This window comes from Sinocyclocheilus anshuiensis, unplaced genomic scaffold, assembly GCF_001515605.1.
Source record: "Sinocyclocheilus anshuiensis isolate Anshui unplaced genomic scaffold, SAMN03320099.WGS_v1.1 scaffold2100, whole genome shotgun sequence".
NCBI classification, from domain to species: domain Eukaryota; kingdom Metazoa; phylum Chordata; class Actinopteri; order Cypriniformes; family Cyprinidae; genus Sinocyclocheilus; species Sinocyclocheilus anshuiensis.
This window is the reverse complement of record NW_015542563.1, coordinates 126,563-137,325: the sequence shown is the minus strand read 5'-3', so window position 1 is coordinate 137,325 and position 10,763 is coordinate 126,563. Positions and strand designations below refer to the sequence as shown.

Here is a 10,763-nt window from a genome sequence, read left to right as displayed (position 1 = left end):
CACACACACACACTCTCACACACACACACACAGACACACACACACCCTGCCCGAGCCTGTCCGACTAGATTCCTGCTCCATAACTGAGAACTAAATGATTTAAGCCTCATAATGCACTCAGAATCTCTACACTATTTTCACATTCCTGGTCCTTTTTTGTTAAAACTGAATATTTTTCACTTTTCACTTTCATTCACTTTCATTAAAGAGTGAATGAAAAAAAGCAGCTTTGACTGCATTTACCCCTTTTCTATTAACTAAAAAATTGAGAAATTCTTTGAAATTGAACCAGACCCAAAAAAAGAAATTATGTAAAATACATAGATATTTTTTTCAATACTGATGAGAAATTTGATTTGGATATATCACTGTATGAAATTTATAAGAACATATAACGTGAGAATTATCAGTATTAACCTCATTCGAGTGTATGAAACCCACATATTTATTTCTAACAAAACAACATCAAAACGATATGAATATTACTCGAAGTTTTCAAACTAAATAAATGGACTTTATTTGCATAAACTCTCCCTTTCACGGTCAGTTTTCCACAATAGATGCACATATTCATGTTAATCAACAAAATTCAGTCCAAAAGCGTGTGATATGAGGAAGAGACGAAAAGCAAGTTTAGACACTAATATAACTTCGTAGATAATTGTTCAAAAAGTATTTTTGACAGCTAATGGTTCTCCATACAGACCCAAGTAAAAAACACGAACACGAAACACGCTATATCTCTTAAGAAATAACTGTAAAAAATCTGAAAGAAATAAACTAAGTGTATTTTAAGGGTCTTAAAGCTTACTAAAGTTACTAAAAACCATGCATTGTTTAGGAATTGTTATGCATGTCACAGACCTGAATGCTTTATGAGGGTTAAAGACCATGAAGACAATTAATAATCAGGAATGTGCCACCCGATTAATTATTTTCTCTTCAAAGCCTCCCTGATAACAACATTATTGATTAACTACTCGTCCTCCACGCAAACCTGGACATAAATCTTCATTGCTGAACAAACCCTTACACGATTAGCTCACGGGAAAGCCATTAAGACCTGAGAAACCAGCATTAACAGCACAATTAAAACTGATTAAAACCTGTTCTCACTCAGATCCTAAAAGTCTCGCAATTTTTACTGTGTTTTACAAAGCAATCATCTCCAGTATTAACAGATAAGAGCCAGAATATGGAACATGTGAAGCTCGTTTTCAGAATAAAAAACAGATTATAGACCTTATGAAAGAAATTATTATAATAGTTTGGGGTCTGTAGGATATTTTTTATGAAGAAATTAATACTTTTATTAATCAAGGATGCATTAAATTGATCAAAAGTGACAGCAAAGACATTTATAATGTCACAAAAGATTTCTATTTCAAACAAATGCTGTTTTTTTTTACTTTTTCAACCATGCATCACCAGTAAATACTGTTGTATTGATTTGAGGCATTTTACCGTGGTGTTTTACTGCGTTTACAGCAGCATGGCTCTGATTACATAAGACACACACGTCCATTAGTGTTTCAGCGGCTTGAGAGTTACCCTCAACACGTGCGCATTTGCTTATATTTCAAGTCAAACAGGATCTGATCCGATATAATCTTCAGATCTGTAGCATAAAATATCAATATAGATAGAAGGCAGCCAAATTATTAGCATACCAAAATATTTGTTTGTTCATAAATTTGTGCCATGTCAGCTACAACAGCGATATTTGTGGAGAAACATGAGAAAAAATAGAAAAAAAATAAATAAAATAACATGAATAAAAAATTTCTGAAAGTTCAACAGGAGTTAAAACAGCTGAATTCATAACGAGAAACATGTGAAAAATATAAAAAAAAATAAAAAATAAGATTCATTAATAAAATAAATAAATAAATAAAAATTTGTTTATTTTTGAAAGTACAAGAGGAGTTAAAACGGCTGAATTCATATCGAGAAACGTGAAAAATAGAAAAATAATAAAAAATATGATTAAATAAATAAATAGTTTATTTTTGAAAGTCCAGCAGAAGTTAAAACGGCTGAATTCATAACGAGAAACGTGAAAAATAGAAAAAATAATAAAAAAATATGATTAAATAAATAAATAGTTTATTTTTGAAAGTCCAGCAGAAGTTAAAACGGCTGAATTCATAACGAGAAACGTGAAAAATAGAAAAAATAATAAAAAAATATGATTAAATAAATAAATAGTTTATTTTTGAAAGTCCAGCAGAAGTTAAAACGGCTGAATTCATAACGAGAAACGTGAAAAATAGAAAAAATAATAAAAAAATATGATTAAATAAATAAATAGTTTATTTTTGAAAGTCCAGCAGAAGATAAAACGGCTGAATTAATAACGAGAAACATGTGAAAAATAGAAAAAATAATAATTTAAAAAATCAGTAAGATTAAATAAATAAACACATAAAAAGTTTATTTTTGAGAATCCAACAGGAGTCAAATCAGCTGTAGTTGTGATGAGAAATTTGAAAAATAGAAAAATAAATAAAAAATGTTTTTTAATAAAAGTTCATTTTAGACAAAAAAAATTAATTGTTCTCACTTCATTAAAAATCTTTTCATAAGAATCAACCAAAAAGCACAGAGCCCAACAGGAAACCATCAGAGTCCATTAAAATATGCTTGAGAGATAACACAGATTATTGGAGAGATAATAGATATTTGTTTACGTGTGCAGTCAGGATCTGTATCTGATCTGAAATAAACTATTAGGAAAGATGGCTTCACAGCACACGCCCTCAGCCTACAGATGAGCACTGGGGGCGGGGTTACGCTGCTGCCACGGCGACCGAAGCAGTATGCAAATCTGCTGGTATCTACAGGCAACCGGAGCAGATGGCCCCGCCCACCGGAGCAGACATGTGTCCTCTGAGCTTTCATCTGATATCACCGGCATGAGCCAGTCATAATGTGTTTAACCAACAAACAGCCATACACACACACCGTTCAAAAGTTTGGGGTCGGAAGTCTCTTCTGCTCAGCAAGGCTGCATTTACTTGATCAAAAATGCAGTAAAAATTGTGAAATATTTTTATTATTTAAAACAGCTGTTTTCTATGTGATTATATGTTACACTGTAATGTATTTCTGTGATGCGCAGCTGTATTTTCAGCATCATTACGCCAGTCTTCAGTGTCACATGATCTTCAGAAATCATTCTAATATGCTGATTTGCTGCTCAAGAAACATTTATTATTATTATCAATGTTGAAAACATTAATAATGATGCGGAAACCGTGATTCATTTGATTTTTCAGGATTCACAGATGAATAGAAATGTATTTGAAATAGAGGTCCTCGATGACTAAAACCCCAAACTTTTGTGCGTTTCTGAACTCTTGAAACGATTAGAGTTGACCCGGTTTATTTTGGCTCCTTGTGCTTGCCGTACCTGAGTGCTGGTCTCAGTGATGGTGATGAGCAGCTTCTCCACGGCGCTCTGCAGTCGCGTGCTGATGCTCATCAGAAACTCCTCCCTCTCCAGCAGAAGCTCCGCCTCCTGCAGCTGTAGCTCCGCCCCCTTGATGCTCAGCGACACCTCCAGGCCTTCGTCCGTCTCAGTCTCTGCTGAAAACATGCAGAGGTCATCGGCGACCGTCTCGCTGCCGTGGAAACCCTCTGCGTGCGGGACAGAAGAGATTCTGATGAGCGACATCAAAACAACTCAACAATTATGAAAGAAAGGCCTTTAAATGCGTTTCCTTTATAACAACCGTATAAAGCTTTAACACAGTCAGACATGTGATGTTTTTGAAAATAACAGATTTTGTAGGACAGAGATGTAACGGATTAATACTTAATGAACTCCAGATTAATGTATGAGATCACAAAGGCATAAACGAGACATGAATGAGTCACTCAGATGATCTCACACAATAAGGACGTAGTTTCGTTCAGGGTCTTTTGTGTGTTTTGGGTGTTGAGTTACAGGAGTGTCTGTCTCATATTCAGCCTGAGCTCGATCATGTCCAGGGCATGATAATGTATATTTCATATCAGGTGTATTATAGCTATTATGGTTATTACATTATACTAAAACTAAAGCAGAAACTGAAACCATAACAACAAAAAATGTTACTTGAAATATACAAAAGCTACTAAAAATGACAGAGACACACAACACAACTACTAAAACTTTAACTAAAATTAAAATAAATAATAATAAATATTATTTATAAATAATAAATATTAATATATGAAATAAAAACCGATTCAAAATATTAATAAAAACTATAAAAGTATCTTAATGATACTAAAAAAAACACAATTTCTTTTTGACATTTGTGTTATTGACAAAAAAATCAATATTGAAATGTAAAAAATATCAAATTCCTTAAACATAAAAATTAGAATGAAAATAAAAAAATAAAAACTAATTCAAAATATTATTAAAAACTATAAAAGTATCTTAATGATACTAAAAGGACACTAAAACACACAACACAATTACTAAAACTTTAACTAAAATTAACAATAATAATAATTATTATTTATAAATAATAAATAGTAAAATATGAAATAAAAAACGATTCAAAATATCAATAAAAACTATAAAAGTATCTTAATTAAACTATAACACAATTACTAAAACTTTAACTAAATTTAAAATAAATAATAATAAATACTATTTATAAATAATAAATAATAATATAAAACATTCAAAATATTAGTGCAAACTTTAATAGTATCTCAATGACACTAAAATAACAGTGACGACACAACACAATTACTAAAACTTTAACTAAAATTTAAAATGATAATATATAAATAATAAAATATGAAATAAAAACTGATTCAAAATTGTACAGTGCTACGCAGATATAAGTGCATACCCCAAAATAAACGACAGGCCTATAGCAAAAACAACACACACTTTATACCACAGTAACGATGCATACGGTCACAACGCACAGCACTCATTCAAAATATTGCTAAAACTATCATAATAATATCTCAGTGACAGTAAAATAATACGGTTTGGCATCAGTGAACACACCCATACGCAGGTCACATGACCTCACCTCCACAGTACACAAAACATCTCTATGCAAAGACAATGAGTCAACAGAAAAGGACAAACAAGACAGACAGGATCTGATGTGGCTTCGCACACATCAATTACATAGTTATTAACTCCTCACAGACGAGCTTTGGTGTGACTAATGCCAGACGTTTCTAAATCTTCTATCAAACACGATTATAGCTGAACACAAGCACTTCTGATCACTGACATTAAAGGTGACATATCATGAAAATCTGACTTTTCCAGGTGTTAAGTGCTATAATCAGGTCCCCGGTGCATCTACCAACCAAGGAAGCGTGAAAAAGATTAACCCAGTAACTTTGTTTTGGGAAGCCTTTTTCTGCAAGCGTCTGAGAAAACGAGCGTCTGATTTCTCTCCCTTGGTGACGTGGCAAAGGGATCTCATTATAATATTACCGCCCCTTAATATGCAAGTTTACACCCACGGCGCCGTTATTGTGTTTTCGCAAGCGACAACGGTGTACCAGCTCTAATGCCATGGCGAAAGTTTGAGCAAAGCACGCTAACTGTTCTGTGTTTGGCTGCACAGACGAGCACAGAACACTGTTTAGAGTCCCAGCCTCAGAGGAGACAACAGAGCAGTGCATTTATTGATTTATTTACTGTATATTGCTGCTGCCACACAGATCTAATATAAACATGTGATTTATTTCCCAGCTGTTTACCTTCACAGACATAACCCACTGTTTTTGTAACTCATGTGTGTTTTTAACGTAAGCTTGTGTGTGAAAGAGAACTTAGTTTAGTACTCACATGCTGTGACAGCCGCTTTTCTGTGCGTGTGCACTCATAATACCGTATATGTGAAGTTTAAACTCATATGGTTTAAACCGCATGATTTCAGCACGATAAACATGATAATCAGAACCACAACAGATGTTTTTAGCAGGTACGAGCTGTAATGGCGCAGCTCTATTCTGGAAAAGGGGGCGGGGAGCAGCAGCTCATTTGCATTTAAAGAGACAGGCATGAAAAACAGCGTGTTTCTGCTTCCACTCAAAATAGGCATTTTCAAAATTATATAATAAATGATCTTTGGGGTATTTTGAGCTGAAACTTCACAGATACATTAACCAGAGACTTATATAACATATTGTAAAAAGGGGCATAATATGTCTCCTTTAAGAGTCAAAGTGTGACTGACGTTTATTAATGCAACTGGACGTCATTATCATGAAATTATGAAATCAAACCCAGATCGCCTGGTGAGTTATGTTATAGAGTAAAGTGTGTGTTAGTGTGTCTGACCTCTAGCAGGTCCTGCCTCCAGGATGCCCTCCACATGACGGCCGATGGTCTCCTCCGCCGCCGCCGTCGTCTTCAGCACATCAGTCAGAGCCTGACGCAGACGAGTGTTCACTTTACGCAGCACATCCCTGCGAGAGGAGAAAGACTGCTTACTGACTGCTGAGAAACACCTTTCTGTCTATCAGGGGGTTCCCAAACAGAGCTGCTGAAAAGCTGGAAACTAATTAAATCATAAAAATGTCAAATTAAAATAACTACGTTTAAAATAAAAACAAATTAAAATAAAACTTACTAAAATAATTAAAATTGTAAAATTAAAAAACTTTTTTTTTTTATAAAAACAAAAATAAAACACTTAGTAAAAATAATTATAAAATGTAAAAGAAATTTTTTTTTATAAAAAATGTCAAATTTAAATACATTTTAAAATAAAAAACTAAATAAAACATACTAAAAATGTATTAAATCAGAAAAATGTACAAAGTAAATAAATATTTGTAAAATAAAAACAAATCGGCATACAACTTACTAAAAATAAATTAAATAAAAAATTTCAAATTAAAATAAAAAAAATAATTTTAAAATAGAAACAATAAAAATAAAACACTTATTAAAAGTTTATTAAATCATAAATATGTAAAATTACAAAATTTTTTTTTCAAAATAAAAACAAAAATAAAACACTTAGTAAAAGTATATGTAAAATTAAAATCAATCAATAATTTAAAAAATTTAAATAACAGTTGCAAAGTATTATTAAATTATAAAATTAAAATAATCTTAAAATAAAAACAAATCAAAATAAAATTTACTAAAAATTAATTAAATAAAATTTTTTTGAATTAAAATAAAATTTCAAACAAAACAAAATAATGCATACTAAAAAATTAATTAAATCAGAAAAATGTAAAATTAAAGTAAATAAATATTTGTAAAATAAAACAAATATTTCAAAACAACAAATCGACATACAACTTACTAAAAATAAATTAAATAAAAAATTTCAAAACAAAAAATCAAAATAAAACGATGTATTAAATCATAAAAATGTCAAATTAAAATACAAAAAATTATTTTAAAATAGAAACAATAAAAATAAAACACTTATTAAAAGTTAATTCAATCATAAATATGTAAAATTAAAATAAGCACATAAAATCTATCTATCAGTCTAATGACTTTATAGAACTTTTGTTTGTGCCGAATCAAATCCTGAATTATTCTTGAGCTCTAATTACTCCTCACCTCTCAGTGGTGATGACATCAGACGAGAGCTCTGGGTCCTGTGCGTGTGGCTGCGAGGTCACGGCTCTTCCCTGACCTCTGACCTTCGTCTCCTCCTCCTCCTCCTCCTCTCTCGTCTGGAGTTTATGAACAGGCAGGAAAGAAACGGCAGACAAGAAGCCCGTCATTTCATCGCAGTCTGTTGTTTTTGTCAAACCAAGCGCAGCGGCTCCAGAACACACACACAGTCAAATTCAGCACAACATGAGAAGGGCTTCTACTGCACTGCCATAGCAACAGCTGCAACTGACATCAGCCGTTTCTAAGGAGACGAGCGCCACCTTATGGCACAGAGGAGGAAGTGCAGGTGGGGCAGACATATGTTTACATATTTATGTAATTATTAATTTATTAACATTTCTACATTTACTATTTATGTTTACATATTACACTAAAATGTATTTATTTATATTTATATATTATTATTTTTTCACAACAGATCTCTTTCGTGACTGAGAAACCATGGATTAGCTCTTTTTAAATGAAGGGAGGAGTCTGTTGCCAGGGAAACGGTGCTGTTTACACTACCTGCTGGGTCTGAGTGCCGCAGCTTTGCATGCTGGGAAGCCGGTGTTCATCTCTCCGTCTCTCAGTCTCGTCTTCTCTCTCCTTCACCTGCTGCAGCTCCAGATCCCTCTGTTTCAAACACACACAGATGGAAAATCACACGCGGCTTTGAACGGCAGAGCGAAATCACACACACAGAGACAGACACGGAGCTGCGCGGAAAGTTACAAAAAATGTTGTGCACACCGCCGCGTGAAACGACGTCGCGCGCACTCAAAGCGAACTTCCGCCAACACGTCATATTTGCCACACGCACCTAAGCGAACTTGCGGACGCGTCAAGTATAATCAGCCTTAAATCAGCCTTGAGCGTGTGTGCGTTTAGATACAGTGAAGACAGCGTGTTAGTTTAGAACTCTTCTCATGCCTATAGTTAGAAATGGCCCTATAGTATGCAGTGTTTAATAAACAGCTGTTTTACTAAATTCTGCTGAGGTGAAATTCAGTGCAGTCCTGTATCGTGATACGTATCGTGATTTTGCTGGTGATACACAGCCCTAGTGTGTGTGTGTGTGTGTGTGTGAGAGTGTGTGTGTGTGTGTGTGTGTGTGTGAGTGAGTGAGTGTGTGTGTGTGTGTGTGTGAGTGAGTGAGTGTGTGTGTGTGTGTGTGTGAGTGAGTGAGTGTGTGTGTGTGTGTGTGTGAGTGAGTGAGTGTGTGTGTGTGTGTGTGTGAGTGAGTGAGTGTGTGTGTGTGTGTGTGTGAGTGAGTGAGTGTGTGTGTGTGTGTGTGTGAGTGAGTGAGTGTGTGTGTGTGTGTGTGTGAGTGAGTGAGTGTGTGTGTGTGTGTGTGTGAGTGAGTGAGTGTGTGTGTGTGTGTGTGTGAGTGAGTGAGTGTGTGTGTGTGTGTGTGTGAGTGAGTGAGTGTGTGTGTGTGTGTGTGTGAGTGAGTGAGTGTGTGTGTGTGTGTGTGTGAGTGAGTGAGTGTGTGTGTGTGTGTGTGTGAGTGAGTGAGTGTGTGTGTGTGTGTGTGTGAGTGAGTGAGTGTGTGTGTGTGTGTGTGTGAGTGAGTGAGTGTGTGTGTGTGTGTGTGTGAGTGAGTGAGTGTGTGTGTGTGTGTGTGTGAGTGAGTGAGTGTGTGTGTGTGTGTGTGTGAGTGAGTGAGTGTGTGTGTGTGTGTGTGTGAGAGTGTGTGTGTGTGTGTGTGTGTGTGTGAGTGTGTGTGTGAGTGTGGTAAATGTGAGCTGAAGGGCTTCAATGCTACAAAATGACACTCGTCCTATAGATCATCCACACGCGCACACACACACACACACACACACACACACACACACACGGTTCGTCTTCTAGGTCGAGCTGCAGAATGAATCTAAGACTCATGTGAGCTCATATATTCATAAAAGAAAGTGAAATTTCACTGATGACCAAATTCTAAACCCTATAAAGAATTAAAATGAACAAAATCCATAATAAAAGCCGAACTTGTGAAGCACAGCGTTGAGGAATCTGAACTGGTGTTAGTGTGTGACACACATGATCTCACCTTCATCACGCTCTCAGAGTTCAGTCGGTCCTCCTCATCCTCGCTGTTGTCTGTCTGCGTGCCGATGCTCGTCTCTCGGGTCTGTTTTCTGATCCGGGCCTCTTCGGTCTGCTGGGCGAACTCAACCGACATCTGCACGATCACCTGACACAGCCAACACCAAAAAAACATCGACTTAAGACAAACATACACCATTTCAGATTCATAAAGGCAGATAGATTCAAAACGTCAAATTCATGAAGCCACTGATTCAAAACACAGTTTAAAATGTTGAAGCTATTAATCTCATCGCTTCCCTCTTTACTATTAGTTACAGCACCAAATAAACATGAATGAACATCAGAAGGTGTTGAAAGAAACAGAACAACTTACTCAAATCAATCATGAATCATGTAATCGATCAATCAGAGGAAAGATGTCAATAAACACAGATTGTGATCAATAATATCACTCAGGAAATACATTCAGTCGATAGTCAGCTTGAAAAAATATCTCTAGAGAGGACCATTTTTATAAATATATGCACTTTATTCCATGGTCTGTCTGAATACTGCATTCCGTCCAAACCGTTTAATGCACAGGTAAGTTCCAAGTCAGTTTAATCACCGTTCTATATTAATGCGCTGCTTTAATTGACACAAAAGAATCCGTCATAAAAAAACTATTTTTATTACAGCCACCACAAATGTTTATATTTCAACAACAAATTGGAGTATAAACATAATTATATAATCAAATAGTTGATATAGAGACTGATTTATGCGCAATTTATTACGATTTTGGTTTCAGTTTCCAGCTAAATATAAAATAATATAAAAATAATAATAATTTCGGTGTATCACCAGGCAAGAATAAGCAATTCCTCATAAAACTACCATAAAAAACACAAGTTTTCTCACTAAAATAAAAAAATACATAAATAAATAAACAATTTAAATTTTAAAATGAAATTTTTTCATTTTGGTTTCGGTGTTTTGGTAAAAATAATTTTATTTTTTTATTCTAAAAAATTAATGTAAAGGTGCATCACTAGCTAAAAATAAGCTACATTTTCAACAACATTCCTCATTAAACTACCATGCAAACGTCACACAAGTTTTCTCACTATATATAAAAAAA

The 10,763-nt window shown here is 34.5% G+C and overlaps 1 protein-coding gene across 1 annotated transcript in view; it reads right to left on the bottom strand.

The window, feature by feature from the left end:
* Positions 1 to 10,763, bottom strand: part of akap9 (A kinase (PRKA) anchor protein 9) — a 116,749-nt gene that overhangs the window by 52,914 nt on the left and 53,072 nt on the right. Inside the window, exons 14-18 of the mRNA XM_016494065.1 lie at positions 9,645 to 9,788; positions 8,126 to 8,233; positions 7,559 to 7,674; positions 6,314 to 6,441; positions 3,413 to 3,639 (exon numbers count right to left, since the gene is read on the bottom strand). Coding sequence (XP_016349551.1) covers positions 3,413 to 3,639; positions 6,314 to 6,441; positions 7,559 to 7,674; positions 8,126 to 8,233; positions 9,645 to 9,788 — 723 coding nt within the window. The remainder of the gene's footprint in view (positions 1 to 3,412; positions 3,640 to 6,313; positions 6,442 to 7,558; positions 7,675 to 8,125; positions 8,234 to 9,644; positions 9,789 to 10,763) is intronic.